This window comes from Papaver somniferum, unplaced genomic scaffold (genome assembly GCF_003573695.1).
Source record: "Papaver somniferum cultivar HN1 unplaced genomic scaffold, ASM357369v1 unplaced-scaffold_19, whole genome shotgun sequence".
Lineage (NCBI taxonomy): Eukaryota > Viridiplantae > Streptophyta > Magnoliopsida > Ranunculales > Papaveraceae > Papaver > Papaver somniferum.
Window position 1 is genome coordinate 15623146 of NW_020628818.1, and position 19125 is coordinate 15642270.

Sequence of the window (19125 nt, forward strand, 5' to 3'; positions counted from 1 at the left end):
CAAAGAGATGAGAAAGACAATAAAATATATATGAAATTATACAAATCAATTATTGGAAGCCTCCTCTACTTAACATCAATACGACCTGATATTGCCTTCAGTGTCGGATATTATGCAATATTTTAAGCTAACACAAGAGAGTCACATCTCATTGCAGCAAAAAAATCATATGTTAAATTCATTCTACGGTCGATTATCGTTTAACATACACATTTAATACTTACATCAATCTTACAACTTACTCTGATGCAGATTAGGCTGGATGTGTGGAAAATATAACAAGTACATTAGGAGGATTAATATATATGGGAAACAATCTTGTATCTTGGCACGATAAAAAACAAAACTCACAAACCTTATCTACATGCGAAACAAAATACATTGCAGTATGTTCGTGTTTTACTCAACTTCTTTATATGAAATAGGTGTTAATTGATTACGGAATTAATGTTGGGGTTATGGACATTTTTTCTGAAATCGAATAACTAAAAATCCATGTTGAGCACTCAATAACGAAGCACACTTACATTAGGCCCATATCATCATGGCCCTAATGGGTAGGGGTGAGCATATTACCTGTAATCCGTGGATTTAACCGGGACCAACCATATTTTTACAGATGGATGTCCGGACCGTTCGCTAATGGGATGGATGAGGATGAGATTTTTGAAATCCAACGGATAACGGATTGGGTCCGGATGCAACCTTGAAAATCCGCTGGACATCCATATCAGTTAGATTAAGCACATTTATATAGTTTCTAGAAAATATATTGATAGTTTTGGAATTTTTAGGGTGTTTGCTTGGAGTGTTGTCAATGACACTTCTATATTTATATACATGTATAAAATGTGTAGGTTCTATAAGAAGTCATCTATATATGATTTATTTTTTCATTATAAATTTTAACTTATACAAATCCATTGGATTATCCGCACCCAATCCGTTCATCTGTGCATCCATTGAATGTTGGATTGGATTATCCGCACCCAATCCGTTCATCTGTGTATCCATTGGATGTTGGATTGGATGCGGATGCCAAATTTAAAGTCCGTAGTAAACTGGATTGGATGCGGATGAGGTAAAAACTGGATTGGATGCGGCCTATGCTCACCCTACTAATAATGGGGCTTTTGCTCCTATAATTAGCAGGGGAGTTTTTTCTATATAAAATAAAATTTATCGAATCACTTTTCTCCCGATTGTGAGGCATAATAACAATGAACAACCTTTCTGATTCTGACTACAACTCTGACGAAGAGTTTGGCCACCCAGTGAACAGCCTTCTTGACTCCAACTCCTCTGATGATGAAGATGCTGATCTTCTGTTTGGTCCAGATGATGGAGAATCTGATGATTATGAACTACTAGAAGATGATGCTCTTCTATTTGGCCCAGATTATGGAGAATCACAAGAATATTTTCTGGATCTAGCAGAAGAAGTGGATGAAGAAGATGACTTCTTTTTATCACCAGATTTTTCATTGGAAGTCGGCGAAGAAGAAGAAGAAGAGACGGAGGATCAGTTGGTAGAATATCTAGAAAGTGAACCAGATGAAGAAGAGATTGAAACCAGAAGAAGATTACTTGAACCTAGAGAAGTTGAATTTACTTCCCCATCAGAAAATAGAATCAAAATTGAACTCGAACCCAGAGATAACAATAGCACTACTAATTTTGTGAGAGGAGAATCTAATTGGAACGATGAGAATGTTGTTTGTTGTTCTATTTGTATGAATCCTTATTCTTCCCAAGGAGATGATGATCATCAAGTCAGGTAATTTTTGTCCCTTTTTTTTATAATTAAACCTAGGCTTTTTGTTAATTAGGGATTGTCTTTTATGATCACCTTAAAATGGTACCGTTTTTGATATTGCAGTTGTCTTCCTTGCGGACATCTCTATGGGTTGTCTTGTATACAGAGATGGATTAAACATTCTAAGCAAAGATATTCCAAGGTTAATATCTTACTTTTACTATTTTGTTGTGGAAAATACTGAATTTTTACTTCAATTGGTCAGAACAAGGGTACTCAACTCATGTTTTTAATGTGTCTATAGTGTCCTATCTGCAACCAAAAATGTGCTTTGAAGGATGTGGTAAAGCTTTATGTTTCATCTCTACCTGTTGTGGATAGAGGAAAACAAGAGGTGAGAGCCTGTTCCATTAACAGATTTTTATTTTAAAGTTTATTACGGTTTTGATTGACGTGTATGCATTTTGTGCAGAATTCTGTATCTTTTCAGCCTCGAGATGATATATTTAAGGTGCACTTTGCAAAGGTAAGATCTGTAATTGCGAGAAACAAGCTGATTATAAGTGTTTTGGATATTAATTTATCTTCTTGTTTACATTTGTACCGCCATTTTCTAAACATTGTCGTGAGTCGTGTTTGACCGGTATATATAAACACTGTAAATTGTTTTGCAATTTTAGTTGACAAAGCACTGTTAGCGCAGTCTCTCCATCACCCTTTATGAAATTGAATTTTCCTTTCAAGCCTTGTCCAAATGCCCCTTGCCAGAGTTTAGCATTTTGAGGTTGCTTTATCAGACAACAAAACTTAAATGCATACCCATCTCGTTGTTAGTAGTAATTTATTTTGCAACATGGTGCACTAAGAAACTATTTATATATATGAAGGATGCTTGCCAGATTGTCTAGTAGTACTTCTGTACGTTTAGTTAGTTTGTTGTACTGTATCTTTGAGGCTTGCATACAGATTAGTCAAAAGTATATTTGATCATTCCTAACTTTTGGTATTTATTTTTTAACAGTATAAGGAAGAATTGGCTGACGTCAAGAGGGAGGTATTGGAAAATACAAAATATTGCGAGAGATTGGAAAGAATTAGCACGCAAGATGAGTACGTCGAAGGGATGCGTAAATCCTATGAAGAACATCTCAATGAGTTTGAAGAGATATGTGAAACCTATGAGAAGCATATCAATGAGGTATTTACTCATCATCGATTAAGTCTGAAATTTAGTTTTATTTTTTCTACATTTTGTCATAACCAAGGTGCTACTTCAATCATTTTGCTTTTTGTGTTGGTCAGTCACCTAATTTTTTCTAACTTCAGTAGCTTGAAATAGGAAAACTAGTCAAATATGAAGATATTTGATAGCTTTATAACCTTCACAAAGATTTCAAACAAGTAAATAGCATACAACCTGTGCCTTACAAACTGACAAATCTCAATTGTTCTTAATAGTCTGTCTCGGTGTGTCCTGTTTCCCTTTTCTTTACATCCATGGAAACACGTCTGACAGATGATGTTCACATCCTACTATTCTATCGCACCTCAAATCTGGACAACACTAGCAGCTGTTCCAAGAGAGACATTAGGATCATGCTAGTAATATCTTGAACCCTGTTGGGGATTATGAATGTTGCAACAACTAGCGGACTCAATTCACTTTTTTGTCGCATTTTCCGGTTTTTCTGGGAGGAGATTAAACAAGGTCATGAGTTCTCTTTTATGGTGGTTACAATTTGGTGATTCACCTCAGTTGTATCCATAGTGACCATGTTCCCGTACTCAATACCTGAAAAAGTAGAAGCTGTAACCACGCGTAAGGCACTTACAGATTTGAAGTTTTGCATTTTGAATAGTCGGGTTGCTTGAACTCAATCAGGCAAACATGGTGTAATCTAAGAATTATCTGTGTTTAATGGGTACATATAGACACTACCCACTTTTACATCTTTTTCTTTAAAAAAAAATGATTTGATTTACCTGAGCTCTCTAAGAATCATTCTTCCACCAATTTTGTGTATAGAGGCGCCATTGATTTGTCCTTTTACTTTAAGCACGTTCATCTATTTTATTCTCAAGTTGTCCCCCAAGGTTGCTGTATCATACAACGTAGCTCATACTCGTCTCATTGCAAAGTAGTAAATTTATTTGCAACATGGTGCAGTCAGAAATAATTAGTATGATGGAGGCTTGTCAGCTTGTCTAGTAATATCTTTATATGTGCTATACATGTCTTCTTCCGGTACTTCGTTTCAGTTGGTTTGGAGTAATGTTTATTTGAGGCTTGTATACAGATTAGTCAAAATTATATGTTGATCCTTGATCATTCCTAAGTTTTGGTTTGAATTTCTGTAACAGTGTAAGGAAGAATTGGCTGATACGAAGAGGGAGGTGATACAAAATACAAAATGTTGCGAGGAGAATAGCAAAAAATTGGAGTTTCTGGAAAGAACTGTCGAGGAGGTGTTAAAGGAAAGACGAGCATCTAGGCGGGTTGATGAGGAGATTAAGAAGGTTCAACAAAGGACCGATAAGACCATAACTGGACTCCAGAGGAAACTCAAGCGGAAAAAAAATGAATTAGATGCAAAAAATAGGGCGGTCGATCAACTGATTAAGGCCACAGAAGCAAAAGACAAAAGGATTGAGCAGCTGATGAAGAGGATAAAGAGGGAATCGGGAAAGAGGAGAAAGAGAAGGGAATTGCAGATTCAGCAAATGTTTAAAGGAGGGAGGCTAATGGACCGTGCTCATAGGCGTTCCATTTCAGAAGCTAAGAAAGCAAAAGGCAGAAAGATGGAGCAGTTGATGAAGGCCATAGAGAGACAGGATTTGCAGATCCAGCCAATGTCTAAACGTAGGAGGCTAAATGGCTAATGGACCCAGCGTGCAGAGCCGTCTTATAGACCAGGCCAGCTAGGCTATGGCCTAGAGCCTCACATTGTTTAGGGCCCAATTGTTATTTGAAATTTTTGTTGAGCAAGAATGCACCCCTTGTCTATTATTGAAACCAGACATACTCAATATTTTTGAGACATACTAGATGATGATGCCATCTATGGTATCTTTATAAGGGGTGTCTAAGCATACCAGAATTACTAGGTTACCCTTTAATTACATTAAATTACTTAAATATCCTTCAATTTAATTAAGAACTTAAACTAAATTAGATTATTGAAATACGCTTAGTTAAATTAAAACTCTAAACTAAAACTAATCAAAACCTAGAATCAGTCAACACGTTTCTTATTCTTCTTGCTTCTTTTTCATTTTCAGCAGCTGAGCCCCCTCCATAAAACCCCCATAATGTATATTAGAAGGTATTTCACAAAAATCCATCTAGATTTTGACCATTATTGCTTAGTTTGATCGATATAATAGGGTTTCTTTGATTATCAAAAGTTGGTTCGGCCCAAAAGTTTGCGACAAAAACAGGCGAACTTAGGCATTTTCTTATTTTTTTTTGCTATGTGGAAGATCGGTTCGGCTGGGATTAGTAATTCAATTTTCAGTCGAACTAGGGTTCAACGAAGTTCGGCACATTCGACTGCTTAATGTTTTCAGCCGAACAGGTAAGCTAGGCGGAGTTTAATGCAATATAGTTCGGCTGATTTAACTTGTATAGGTTTTAAGCCGAACATCATACTGTGTGTCTCAAACTTTTTTAGTTATTGGCCGAACTATGTTTTTTAAGGCCGAACTTAGTATATACTTTAGGCGAAATTTGAATTATTAGCCGAACCTTATATTGAACAACCCGAACTGTTCTTCCCTTGAGAAGTTCGGCTCTTATATTTCAACCGAACCAAGTATTGAACTCCGAAGAAGTCTGGAAAATTTCATTTTTTTTGAGCTAAAAAAGAGAGATTAGACGTCGTATACGAGTATACCTGTGTATTATTAGCATAAGGTTCTTCATTAATGTATTCGTCCTCTGGATTTTTCTTCAAATCCCCAAATCTCAGAAACCCTATTTTCTTCTCACTTCTTCTTCCTCTCTCAAAAACCCACTCTTACTTAAAAATCAGATTTTTTTTCAACTAACTAACAACTTAACTTAGTCAATCATTAACAATCCTGATTAATCATTATTATTAAAACTAATCATAATCATTAACACTAATTGAATGAGGGTAGTTATGCCATTATCAAAAATGGTAGATAAGGGGTGATGATGTTTTTTATTTAGTGACCTTATTTTGGCATTATTCAGCATGCCTCAAAACAGGTCTCTTTTAGATTTTAGAATGGGGCCATAGAAAATTTGCAGCAACTCTACACAAAACCTCTATGCTGAAAATTTGAAGTACGAATCAGACCAGACTCTTAAGAGTCAACCGCGTCTGGTTGAATAATGGGAGACTCCTTTTGTATGAGAACCACTTTACCATCGGTAGACCATTGAAACATTAGAGGAACTGGACCCTAGTTAGCAATTCAGAGTATGGGTAGTAGTTCGGGACGGCATACGTACGGGAATTATACGGATTCGGATAGATCGAATTCGATCAAAAATCCGGTCAACGGTTCGTTGTTCGAACAGTAGTTCGGAACGGCATACGTATGCGCATATTCGTTTTATAAATGTGAGTTCGGCACTTAAAATTCATCTTACATATATGATAAATTGATAAGTATTATGACCTTATTACGAGACTAATGTTATGTGTATATGATTTATAAGATGGAAAAAAATATTTTAGCGTGATTATTTAACAAGAAGTAAACAATTTAATCGTATAAATGTATTATAAAACGAGTTTATAGACTTTTAAACAAAAATCAACACATAAAACACCGGTTAAACAACTATCAATAGAAAATTTTAACCGAATAATTATGTTTAAATATAAAGTATATACAAAATCAAACAAAAACCAATCAACGGAATTCTGGTCGGAGAGTTATCTATGGGAGTTCTAGTTCGGAAATATCATTTGAATTCGGTCAGTTCGCATACGTTCGTGAATCATTCACGGGGTCCATATAATCCGCGAACTAGGTTCGCAGTTCAAATAATACGGAAGTATCATTCGGATTCGGTCAGTTCGTATACGTTCGCGAATCATTCGGGAATGATTCAGAGAATTACTAACTAGGAACTGGACAAGACCCGTATCTCAAAATATTATGACAAACCGGAGAGAAGGTTTCAGCCATCGCACTGTGCTCTAAGAAAAGACAGTTGATCACCTTGAAGGTGCAATTCATCTGCACTTCTAACTTTAACCAAATTCAATGGGCCGGTCAGCCCGGTCTAACCTATTTCAAAGCCCTAATTCGGGCCGTTGCCACAAGGAGAAAGAGTATATAAGCTAGAAAAGAATAGAAACGAAACACTTTTTCCCCCAATTGTGAGACATGAGCCACTATGGCGATCGCTCCTCCTCCACTGAGAGCAAGTCTTATGGTGGAATCCAAACTATTCCAAGTGTGGAAAAACCATGGAATGTCAAGTCTAGTGGCTTCCAAGTTGGGTATTCCATAGAAAATCCAAGCAAGGCTCCACGGTTTTGTGGAATCCATCTGAACGCCAATAAGAATAGCGTTAAACGCAATTAAGAATGGAACTAAAAAACGCAATTAAGAATTGCGTTTTTTTTATCCGTAGATTTAAAATGAGTTGCTGAAATCTAACGGCTGAAAGAAAAAGCTCCATTTTTAATTGCGTTTTTTTAGCTCCATTAAGAATTGCGTTTTTTTATCGGTAGATTTAAAATGAGTTGTTGAAATCTAACGGCTGAAAAAAAAAACTCCATTCTTGATTGTGTTTTTTCAGCTCCATTAAAAATATGGCAAGTGCTGGGCGGCGTGGAAGATGGATGCATTCGAGCGTAAGACTTGCTCTGAGGATGAAGATTTTTTATCTCCAGAAGAAATATCATCGATAAGACAACAAGAAGAAGAAGAGGAATTATTATTGAGAAGACAACTAGAAGAAGAAGAATCAGTGAGAAGACAACTCGAAGAAGAAGTGGAATTATCATTGAGAAGACAACTAGAAGAAGAAGAATCACTGATGAGACAAATACACGAAGAAGAGGAATTAGAGGAATTCTCATTGATGAGACCAATACAAGACGAAAGGGAATTATCATTGATAGGACTTGAAGAAGAACTACAAGAAGAAGCCGATTTATCATTTACAAGAGAAATGGAAGCAGCAATAAGAAGAGATGAAGAAATGATAAGAGAAACAGAAGCAGAAACAGAAAGAAGAAGATTTGAAGAGTCGTCTAGTGAGGGGGAAGAAGAAGAAGAAGTGACGATGGTGTCTGTTGAAAGTGAAGCAGATGAAGAAGAGAGTGAAATCAGAAGAAGATTATTTGAACCTCGAGAAGTTGAATTTACTAATCCATCAAATATGAGAATCAAAGTTGAACTCGAACCCGGAGATAACAATGATAATACTACTAAATTTAGTGACAGCGGAATCTAATGGGAATGATGATAATGTTCTATTTGTATGAATCCTTATTCTTCTCAAGGTGATCATCAAGTCAGGTAATTTCCGTCCCCTTTTTCTTAAATCTAGGGTTTTTGATAATTTGGAATTGTGTTTTGTGATCACATTAAAATGGTAGCACTTTTTATTATGCAGTTGTCTTCCTTGTGGATATCTCTATGGTTTGTCTTGCATACAGAGATGGATTAAGCATTCCAACCAAAGAGATTCCAAGGTTTAGTTTTCTTTTTCCTGATGAAAATGCTGAAGTCTTACTTCAATTGGTTAGAACAAGAGTAAATTGAGGTTTTTCTTTGTGCACTACAGTGTCCAATTTGCAAGCGGAAGTGTGCGCTGAAGGATGTGGTAAAGCTTTATGTTTCATGCCTACCTGTTGTGGAAAGAGGAAAACAAGAGGTGAGAGTGAGAGACCATGTTCTGTATTACGATTTTTTTACTTTTTAGTTTATGCTTTTGATTGCCGTGCTACGTATGTGCAGAATTCTGTATCTTTTCAGCCTCGAGACGATTTGTATAAGGTGCATTTTGCGAAGGTGAGATTTGTACTTGCCATAAACAAGCTGATCAGAAGTTGGTTAGATACTAATTTATCTTCCTATTGACAATTGTATTGCATCTTTATATAGACACTACAATCCTTTGAAAACACTGGTTGACAAAGTAGTCCTCTTGGGTTTTACATCTAGATAAAATTGAAATGATGACCTGACTTATTTGAACTTTCCAAGTCATTCTTCCACCAATATTGTGTAATGGCGCCGTTGTTTTCTCCTTTTACTTATAACATGTCCGTCTATTATGATTTCGAGCCGTGCCAAACACCCCATTCCAGATTGTGTGTCATCCCCAGGTCACTGTATCAGACAACCTCACTCATACCGTCTAAATTCTAAGTAATAAATTTATTCCCAACATGGTGCACCCAGAAACTAGTGTATTCTTCCTGATACTTTTCTTTTAGTTGGTAAGTTCTATTGTTTATCTGAGGTTTGTATTCAGTAATCAAAATCATATTTTTGTCCTTGATCATTTTGGTTTTTGAATTTATTAACAGTATAAGGAAGAACTGGCTGACACTAAAAGGGAGGCGATGAATACGAAATGTTGTGAGAGAATAGAAAGAACTAGCAGCAAGATGAGTATGTTGAAGAAATGCGTAAATCTTATGAACAGCATCTCAAGGAGGCTGAACACCAGCTCAATGAGGTATTCAACTATTTATATATTATCGGTTACGTTTATATTTTGTTTTGTTTTTCCTTCTTCCAACGGAGCTACACTTTGTCATAAATTACGAGGTGCTATTTCAATCTTTTTGCGTTTTGTAGCTAGAACAAAAGTAAAACAAGTTAAACATGAAGAAGTTACATAGCTTTATAATCATCACAAACAATTCAAACAAGTAATTAGCATACTACTTGTATCTTAGAAATCTGATCTATCTCATACTAATAATCTGTCCCAGTGTCTCCCTGCTTCGGTTTCTTTACATCCATGGAAATACATTTGATATTCGGATCCTAGTAAGTACAAGTCAATTGCACCTTTGTCTTTTAAAAAGACATGATCATGCCTTTCCTCAGTAATTGAAGTGTTTAATCAGTATTTAGTATCTAGCTCTCAACAGTCGAATCTGGCCAACACTAATGGATGTGGTAGCCGTTCCTAGAGAGATATGAGGATCATGCTAGTAATTTCCTGAACTACCGGGGATTATGAATGTTGCAACAGCTAGCAGACTCAATTTATTTCTGCCTCATTTTCCCATTGTTTTAATTTTTGTGGGAGGAGATCAACAAGGTCATGTCATATGTTTTCTTTTATGGAACCACAGTTTTATAGTTAGGGTGCTTCACCTCTATTTTATTCATAGTTGTCATGTCCCATCCTCAACACCTGCAAAAGTATATTTAAGCTCTTATCATGCTAAAAGCTTAAAGTCACCTTGAGATTTGAAATTTTATGTTTGGAATTTCCAGGTTGCTAGAACTCAATCAGGCCTGCATTGTACTGAGGTTATCTGAGAACATTATGCCATGTTTTACTTATAGATTTCGGGTTTGACATTTTCCGATGCACTTTTAATATCCACGGTCCAGCAGATTTTGTTAAACCCGAAGACTTTATGGGTTCCACAACCACGAGAACTTCCACACAAAATCCTGTTTGATATGTCTTGAATTAGCAACATGTGTCTGTCGTTGGACAAGCCTGTCGAAGACCTCATACTATGAAAGATGGATTGAGTCACTGGTTCAAAATCTTCTGATGGGTCGCTCTTTGGTGAATTTTTTAGCTACTATAGATTCCAACTACTACGTATAACAATGTAGTACAATAGCCATTAGGTTGCCGAAACTGTTGCAATTTTATTTCACCTGAATCTTGGTATTTTTTAATCTCTGTACAAACTGCATCCAACCATTTTGTAAACTATTTAGATTTATTTTTACTAGATTCTAAAATATTTTCATGTGTATATTATGTCAGACAAGAAAAGATTTACAAATGATTGCGGTGCTGGACCGAAAAATTGCGTCAATGAAAAGAGAATCCGAGGAGCAGGAACGAAAAATCAAGGAGCAGGAACGAAAAGTCATGGAGCAGGAAAAGGAAATACAAGCAACTTCTAAGCGGCTTGAGGTGATTGAACGGAGGACTGTAGAGACTATATCTGGCCTTCGGAGGAAACTCGAGCAGCAAGAAAATGAATTAACAGAGAAAGACGGGAGGATTGAGCTGTTGATGTAGAGGATGAAGAGGGGAATTGCGGAAGAAGAGAAAGGAATTGTGGATTCAGCAAAATGTTGAAAGGGAGGAAGGCTAATTGACCGTGCACATTAACGTACCATATCAGAAGCCAGAAAAGCAAAAAAATAGGAAGATTGAGCAGCTGATGGAAGACTATAGAGAGACAAGATTTCCAGATTCAGCAAATGTTGAGACACAGGAGGCTAATGAATCCTGCACTGTGGCATATACTGAATCGGAGGTAATTTAATTTTAGTAATCGTGTTTCACATTAACTTCGGTTGATGTCTTTCATAGAGATGAGATTTATCTTGGTGACGAAAGTCCGGAATACAGTAGTTCACTCTTACTTTATTTATATGAAAATGAGAAAAAAAAACAGGATTCTAGTGAACAGTTTGCAAAAACTGACAACACAGTCAGTGGCGGAGCTGGAAAATATAGGTAGGGGTGGCTTGAAATCTAATTGGAATGGTGGGGGTGGCTTAAGCCTATGGTTTAGGCTTGATCAGTTTCTTCCAAACTTGAAACTAAGGTGAAAATTCAAAATTTTCTTGACAGCCAGCCCAAAGTCTATGAGTAGTTCCGCCCCTGAACACAGTGCCTAATTTCACATTAATTTGGAGTCCAAGGGATATGCCCTCAGATCTGTTTCTTTTAGAACCTTTTTTGTTTATTTTTTTGTTCCATGGACCTTTTAAGATATCTTCGTTGAGTATATTTTTTGTTCCATGGTTTTATATCGTTGAATATGAAATTTCAATATGTCGTGTGAGATTTTGTGAAGACTCGGTTGGACGACTGGTTACTGGTTACCATACCATGTACCCCCCATAAAAAAGTGCTGTACTTGGACTGGCCTGTCCTGGTTCGGCCCAGATGGCTGGGTCATCGAGGATTCATTGCGCCATATCATAAGGCGCCTACATTGAATTTCAGGAAGAAAGAAAAACATCCGAGCTGTATAATTCATTGTGATCAACAGAAAACCTAGGGTTTCACAGAGAAGACGGAGCTAGAGTTACACAGGAAAATATGGCGATTCCTAAAAACGATGACGAAGGAGGTTCTGAAGCACTAAAAGAATTAAAATCAGTGGATCCTCCATTGTTTCTATCACCATCTCCCATTCCATCTCAAGCCACTCGATTAGCTTCACAATACTTGTACTCTTCTCTTCATCCATTTTGCCCTAAATCTCCTTTTCAAAGATTACTTGTTAAAGGATTTGATGCTGAACAAATATGGCAACAAATTGATACTCAATCGAATCACTTGGTATTGAATCTTAAACGAGAATTAAAGCATTTTGAGAAAAACCCAGTTGAGATTGCTAAGGATTTTGATGGATTGATTAGGAAGATAGAGAAGAAAAGTGGGGCTTTTGATGAGGAAGATGGTGAGAGTGGTGATTCTGATGAGGAAGATGACGAGAGTGGTGATTCAGATGAGGATATGGAAGATGCTGAGGAGATTGGTGGTAGTTTAGATGAGGATGGTGAAGATGACGAGGAGGATGAGGACGAGGAAGGTGGAGGTATTGAAGATAAGTTTTTGAAGATGACAGATATGAAGAAGTATATGAAAGATGATGAAGCCAGGGAGTATGCTGGCGTGGATGAAGACGAGGATGATGATGAGGTAAAAATCAATTGAGAAGTATTTTAGTGTTTTGATTTTTGTAATGTTTATGTTATTTGATATGAAACCTTAAACCCTAAGCCATAACTTAGTAATATGATTAATTGACTATCTCCTTCTGAAATTGGAATAGGTTTGAGGTAGTAAAATTAGTTTGAGTTTTTGTCTAGCTTCAATTCAGAAAATTTGGCTTTAAGTTTCCAGTATGGTGTTTTGTTTGTTTAATATGCATTTTTTTTTTCTCGTTTGTAGATTGGGGAGTTCGGAGTTGAAGACTATGATGAGATGGGAAACGCTAGGTCCTTCTTGTCCCCTAACCTCGTTAACTGATTATTACAATTTTGATTCTTGACCTTACAATTTTTGTTTAATAGAATGCCACTGAATCTTTTCTAGTAAACACAAGTGTTGACCTTGTTTTAATAGTGCACAAATATTAGTAAAATCAGGTTAGTGTTCCAACTGAAGTGGACCTTTATTAGTTGGAATTTCCTCTGAAAATTTCTTAATGACAACACCATAACATAATGGTAATGGTGGTGGACTTGATAACCAAAAGTAGTTCAATTCATCCCTAGTCTTAGTTCTCCCTCCTAAAACAATTCTGTCTATTTCCCTCCAAATTACCCAACACACAACAAAAGACAAAATTCTCCAAACTGGGTTTATATTGATAGAAATGATTAAGGCTTTTCTTTCACCATATACTAGACAGGGCAACTCTTTGTCTCAAATGTTTCCGAAGATAAAGTAATGGAAGTTTTCTTAGTATGTTCGGTTATTGTTAACTGAATATTTATTTTCTTTGGATGGTGAAACATGTTACCATGTCTCACTTGTATCGAATGTTTTGTGAAAGTTCTGAACTATTAGAACTGTTTTCTGTAGATATGAAGATTTCTTTGGTGCCAAAAAGGGAGATAGTATAAAAAGAAAGTCTGATTCTCATGAAGGAGTGGAGGGCTCAGACTCAGAGGATGAGGATGATTTGGACAAAGGCTTTGAAGATGAGGTTTTTATCCTTTCTGATATGCATTGAAAACTTGTACTGAATTGTCATTCTTTCTCTTGTTAGCACGTTGATTCAGATAAAGCTTGGATTTCTTTTCGCTATGTTAGCAGAAGGAAGGAAGTCTTTCTACCTATGAAAAAGAACAAAAGAAGCAGCGTGCTAAAATAGAGGAGATGGAGAAAGCGAATATGGAGACTAAGTCATGGAATATGCTAGGAGAGGTAAGCTATGTCGATTTTATAAGGAAGACCATAATACTCAATTGATTCGCTCTTGCTGATATAATCCAGTATTTATTTCTGATGGCAGGTTACTGCTAAAGAAAGGCGAAAAAACACTGCACTAGAAGTTGATCTAGATTTCGAGCACAATGTAAGACCTGCTCCTGTAATCACAGAGGAGGTCACACAATCCCTTGAAGGTTTGATAAAGAAAAGGGTTCTTGAGGTAAATATATGAATGCCAAATCCGCTTTGCGAATACTGAAACTGAGGAGGGTTATAAAACTTTATGATCGTGAAAATTGGTGATGCTCTTGAAAGCAGTTGAATTTTGTTTAAAGAAAATTTGGATTTTATCATCAGCTATGTGTATGAGTTAGTTCTGTTCTCTCTTTTTTTCTTTCTTTTTAGGGCTGTCAATGGATAACCGAATATTCGATATCCGTCCGAATCGTTAGGATATTATCCGAAATTTCGGATAACGAATATCAGATAAGGATACCTTATCGGATATTCTTACCTTAACGAAACGGATAAGGAAAAGGCATTATCCTATAGGATAATATCCGATTAAAGAATGCATATTATATTTTTTTTGGAGCAATATATTTTAGTTGTTAGCTTCGTAGTATGTGAAGAGTGGTAGAAATAAAAATATTATGAAAGGACAAAAACACAACTAGTTTTATTGGTTGTGAGAAAAGCTGAGAATTTTTCAATATTGATGGAGAAGATTTGAGTTTTGTTTAAATCTAATTTAATAAAATAATTTTATAGTCAAATTTGTGCATTTGATCAAGGTATTTGGTTTTGTTTAGTCGAATTTCCTTAGGGTTCCTTTGATTTTTTTTGTAATTTATGAAATTAGAGAAAGACTAAAAGAGAACTTAAATTGTTTTTATTATAATGAATTACTATCGGATATTACCGGATACTATCGGATAACCGACATTATTATTGAAACGGATAACAAAAATATTTTTGAATATCCGTCGGATATTATCGGTAACGGATATGGTAGAGGCCAATCCGTTTCGATAGCTATCGTTGACAGGTCTATTTCTTTTTTCCTGTCATGGGGAATTTATAAGCATCAATTTGGTGCCTAATTATTCTGAATATCTAGGGGCATTTTGATGATGTGCAAAAGGCACCAAATTTACCGTCTGCGGTCCCAAAAGAGTATCAAGAGATTGATGAAAACAAGAACACGGAGGGGCTTCATAAAAGTTATGAGGTTAGTCTTTCTTCTCCCAAAGCACTTTGTATGGCTGTTTTCGGGTATCTATGCTCTACATTGTTACTAGCATGGTTTTGATGTAATTTTAAACGTACAACAGATTAAGTAAACGTTTGTTTTCCTCCGTGCAGAACGAATATTTGCAGCAGATAGGTCTGGTGCCAGAGTCTTTCTCAGATGAGCGAAAGAAAGAAGTATAAAACATAGCATTTTTCCTTTTAATATCTTGGCGTAAAGTTATAATATGCTTGCTTAAGGTTGATATAAAAAGCTTTTTTACTGCCGCAGGCAACTACTCTTCAGTCTCTCTGTTCAGGTACTTGTGGAGACTAGACTGTTGCCAACAAATTCACAAATCAATAACTTTTGTGCTTCTTTCTATAATTAAGAAGAAGAATCAATGCTTATTGGTCTGGTGAAGATTTATATGTTTTCACAATTCCACATGCATTTGGCTGAGGATTGCGGTAGTCTAGTATTTCATGTCTATGATAAACTTCATTCAGCAATAATATATGGGAATCTGGGTGTAAATAAGGAATCATTATGTTTTTAGTTTTCTCTTCACGTGCCTTTTTTTAGCTGAATTTCCAATATTAATTTGCGTTTGGTTGAATTGTATGTGTTTTTTAACTATGGCCAGGCAAGTCTTCTATTCCAGAAGCTCTGCTATAAGTTGGATGCTCTATCCCATTTCCACTTCACCCCTAAGCCGGTATGGTTGTTTAAGTTTTCGGTTGAGCATAGTAACGATATCAACCATAATTATCTCGATATTTATTTAGTATCTGTTGTAACAGATTATCGAAGACATGTCAATACAAGTTAACGTTCCTGCTTTGGCAATGGAAGAGGTAAGGGCCCACTCACTCGTTCATAAGAAATCAAACTTAGAAAAAATAGATTAGTGGGTGTAAATGCCATGATTTTAAACTAGGTATTGGATAATGAAAGTTTTGTCCTATATCGGCAGATTGCGCCTTTGGTAGTCTCTGATGCGACCATGTTGGCGCCCGAGGAGGTATTTGCTGGCAAAGGAGATATCAAAGAAGAAGCAGAGCTAACACAAGCTGAGCGAAAACGGAGGAGGGCTAGCAAGAAAAGGAAGTTTGCAGGCAAGATTAAAGGTGAATCGGGTTTTCTTCTCACTTTCCAAATTTCACTGTAGACTTCATATGGCTATTTCAAGTATTTAGCTACCTCCACTAATGTTTTTGAAATTGGGTGTAGCTGAGACTGCTAAACGGATGGAAAACAAGAAGGCACAAGACAGTACTAATGGTACAATTCACCTCCAGCTAAATTTCCACAATATATTCAACTACTGACTTATCTTTTGAATCCTGATTATGAAATCCAAACCAACCAATGACAGGTAATGAAGAACCATCAGTTCCTGTGTGAGGCCTTAAATCACAAAGAGATGCCTTTCAGAAGCTTAGACGGCAGATATGGAGAAAAAGCAAGGGGGAAAAGAACAGGACGAGCTCCTAAAGGGGAGATCCAGTTCTAATGAGTTTTGACGAAAGTTTTGTATTCCAAAGTTTTGAATCCTGATTATGAGTTCTATTCCTTTACATAGTTGATAAAAATGCCAAAGAGATGCTATGTAAATTTGTATCAGGCTATATTAATGCTTCAAAATAATATTAATCAGGCTATATTTAGGTGTGACAATTTTTATTTGATCTAAATTTTAGTTCGCTTGCAAGTACTCACTCTCGGAGGACTGCGTTTTCAGCAAAACCTTCCCTTACCTATATTCCGCAAACTCTTTATAGATTTTAAAATGGGGCCATGGAAATTTGCAGTAACTCTACACAGACCTCCATAATGTATACAGACCGGCAATTAGCCTCGCGGGAAAAATGTAGCGATATTTTTCAGTTGCCTCACATTTTTGGTGACTTTGTACGAAATAAACAGGTGCCTATAGGAAAACCTCGTCAATAGCGAAAGTAGTAAACGGAATCGGCATCTCCGTAGTCCGGAACGGTAGAATTTTTTCTTATTTGTAATGCGCCCCGTTAATATTTTTCCCACGCAAATGCGAAGTCATGATTACAAAGTGCAAGGGTAATATCGTCAAATTAAAAATCAATGAATAGAAGGAGCCCTTTCTCTTAAAAGATCCGGACATAGATTCATTTACTTCTTGTCAAGATTTTGAGGGTTTTCAGAAAATTAGGGTTTTAATGGACCCCGATTATCTCGAATTGGAAGGAGTGGTAGTGGAAGGCACTGATAGTGAAGGAGATGAAAGTGAAACTGAAAGTGGAAGTGGAGCAAGTGAAACTGAGGAGGAAGAAGAAGAAGAAGAAGAAGAGGAGGAAGAGGAAGGTGAGGGAGAACCAGAGGTAGTAGTGCCTGCTGTTCCGGCGGAAGTGGTTAATGTTGAAGATTCAGAAGAAAATTGTGGGATAAAAGAGGAAGAAACATGTAAGGCGTCAACGAAGGAGAGTCAAGGTGATTTAGGAAGTGAGATTGATGGTGTATGTTGTGGGATTTGTATGGAGCCTTGGTCATCTGGAGGTGATCATCAAGTTAGGTGTGTATGATTCTTTAATTTTATATATCTTGAGAATTTTTATTGATTTTAGGGTTACGCAATTTTTGGATCACATTTAGATCTAGGTTTTAAGCCTGATAAACCGGAGAATTTTGGTTTTGTAGCTTTTCTTGGGAATTTTACTTTGTAATTTAAACAATGTTGATTTCTTCTTGTTAGAATTTGAAATTTAGGTTAATTTTGTAATTGTGTAAGATTTTGTGTTTGGGAAGTCTGTAATTTGGCTATTTGTGTGGTATAGACTATTGTAAAGAATAAGAAGGTTGTCCGTGTAGAAAAATTAGGATAGTAGTATCTCTGGTTAGTTTAGGAGGGGTTCGAATTCATAGAGTTTCCCAACAGCGTATTATTCCAGATTTAGGATGGTTTAGTGCCAGGGTTCTAATACTGCTAGGTTTTTAATACTTAGAGTTTCCTAAAAGAAGTGTGTATATTCTGTGATAGTTCACTTCTAGGATTTGTTCGTGTTGATAAATTACTACAGTGATATCTCTGGGTAGGATTTGTTCATTGTGCGAGGGTGTGTATCCAGCAGTAGGAAGGGGGAGAAGAAACACCACAATACTTAATATAGAGATTACCAGCAATTATTGTAATAGAATTTTATAGTTTCAATATGGAATCAATGAAGCAGAGTCATTGTGATTTAGGAATTGAGATGGATGGGGATGGCGTATGTTGTGGTATCTGTATGCACCCTTGGTCATCTGAAGGTGATCATCAACTTAGGTATCTATGATTCTGATTCTATATTTCTTGCGAGTTTTTAATAATTCTAGGGTTACACAAATTTTGCACCACTGTCCAGATCTATGATTACTCTAGGTTTAAAGCCTGATAAATTCGAGAATTGTGATTTTGTGGCTTTTCTTGGGGTTTTTACTTTGTAATTTAAACAATGTTGATTTGTTCTTGTTAAAATTTGAAATTTAGCTTGCAAAAGTATAACAAACTTTGTCTATACGAAATCTGAAATTTTTACCTTAAATCTATATGGTATAGGCTGCATAAAGAACACGAAGGTTGTTCTAGTAGTAGATAAATTAGCACAGGAGTATCTCTGGTTAGTTCAGGAGGGTTTATAATTCATAGACTTTACTCACTAGTAATATTCCTGATCTAGGATGGTTTAGTGCTGTGGTTTCTAGAACTTAGATTTTCGTTTTCCTAAAAAGAAGCATGTCTATTCAATGATAGTTCACTTCTAGGATTTGTTATTTGGAGGAGGTAGTAAAACCCTGTATAAGGGTGTGTATAAAGGGGAAGACGGAATGCAACAACAGTTAGATAGAGATTTGCAGCAATTATTGTGATAGGGCTTTTTACAGCATAGTTGACAGTTTCAAATAAAAAGCAGGAGTTTCTGCATTCAACCATAGATATCTTTCCTGTTAGCAAGTCCTCTGGATCATATGTGTATCATCAAGATGGACTGGTTTATGGAGCCTTGGTCATTTGAAGTTGAT

The 19125-nt window shown here is 36.3% G+C and overlaps 3 protein-coding genes across 6 annotated transcripts; all 3 read left to right on the plus strand.

Annotated features, from left to right (window-relative positions):
• Positions 1-1176: 1176 nt before the first annotated feature.
• On the plus strand, positions 1177-4902 carry LOC113339073. The gene is made up of 6 exons (XM_026584476.1): positions 1177-1777; positions 1880-1958; positions 2061-2150; positions 2229-2282; positions 2778-2954; positions 4118-4902. The coding sequence occupies exons 1-6, from the start codon at positions 1221-1223 to the stop codon at positions 4634-4636; spliced, it is 1476 nt and encodes a 491-aa protein (XP_026440261.1). The 5' UTR covers positions 1177-1220; the 3' UTR covers positions 4637-4902.
• Positions 4903-7599: 2697 nt separating this feature from the next.
• LOC113338759 (U3 small nucleolar ribonucleoprotein protein MPP10-like) lies at positions 7600-16767 on the plus strand. Of its 4 annotated transcripts, none has more exons than XR_003354839.1 (18): positions 7600-8263; positions 8361-8439; positions 8532-8621; positions 8705-8758; positions 9280-9431; positions 10716-12617; positions 12870-12916; positions 13506-13629; positions 13737-13850; positions 13939-14076; positions 14977-15087; positions 15222-15284; positions 15379-15406; positions 15734-15805; positions 15891-15944; positions 16064-16217; positions 16321-16371; positions 16466-16767. XR_003354839.1 is itself a non-coding variant. In XM_026584145.1 (18 exons), the coding sequence occupies exons 7-18, from the start codon at positions 12012-12014 to the stop codon at positions 16492-16494; spliced, it is 1563 nt and encodes a 520-aa protein (XP_026439930.1). In that variant the 5' UTR covers positions 7600-8263; positions 8361-8439; positions 8532-8621; positions 8705-8758; positions 9280-9431; positions 10205-10613; positions 10716-12011; the 3' UTR covers positions 16495-16767. The 4 variants fall into 4 exon arrangements, 3 of the variants coding, with proteins under 3 accessions (XP_026439930.1, XP_026439929.1, XP_026439931.1); XM_026584145.1 differs by lacking the exon at positions 15379-15406 and adding an exon at positions 10205-10613; XM_026584144.1 differs by lacking the exon at positions 15379-15406.
• LOC113338588 (E3 ubiquitin-protein ligase RFWD3-like) lies at positions 8226-10976 on the plus strand. The gene is made up of 7 exons (XM_026583972.1): positions 8226-8263; positions 8361-8439; positions 8532-8621; positions 8705-8758; positions 9280-9431; positions 10205-10283; positions 10716-10976. Exons 1-7 carry the CDS (start codon positions 8226-8228, stop codon positions 10974-10976), a joined length of 753 nt encoding a protein of 250 aa, XP_026439757.1.
• Positions 16768-19125: the final 2358 nt, after the last annotated feature.

Excerpts from the sequence above, each read along its gene's own strand:
- LOC113338588 (XM_026583972.1), top strand. The coding sequence starts at position 8,226 with ATGAATCCTTATTCTTCTCAAGGTGATCATCAAGTCAG. Across the intron at positions 8,264-8,360 it reads CAAGGTGATCATCAAGTCAG|TTGTCTTCCTTGTGGATATC; the intron begins GTAATTTCCGTC and ends TTTATTATGCAG. Across the intron at positions 8,440-8,531 it reads CCAACCAAAGAGATTCCAAG|TGTCCAATTTGCAAGCGGAA; the intron begins GTTTAGTTTTCT and ends TGTGCACTACAG.
- LOC113338759 (XM_026584145.1), top strand. The coding sequence starts at position 12,012 with ATGGCGATTCCTAAAAACGATGACGAAGGAGGTTCTGAAGCACTAAAA. Across the intron at positions 15,945-16,063 it reads CTGCTTTGGCAATGGAAGAG|ATTGCGCCTTTGGTAGTCTC; the intron begins GTAAGGGCCCAC and ends CTATATCGGCAG. Across the intron at positions 16,372-16,465 it reads GGCACAAGACAGTACTAATG|GTAATGAAGAACCATCAGTT; the intron begins GTACAATTCACC and ends AACCAATGACAG.
- LOC113339073 (XM_026584476.1), top strand. The coding sequence starts at position 1,221 with ATGAACAACCTTTCTGATTCTGACTACAACTCTGACGAAGAGTTTGGC. Across the intron at positions 1,959-2,060 it reads CTAAGCAAAGATATTCCAAG|TGTCCTATCTGCAACCAAAA; the intron begins GTTAATATCTTA and ends ATGTGTCTATAG. Across the intron at positions 2,151-2,228 it reads TGGATAGAGGAAAACAAGAG|AATTCTGTATCTTTTCAGCC; the intron begins GTGAGAGCCTGT and ends CATTTTGTGCAG.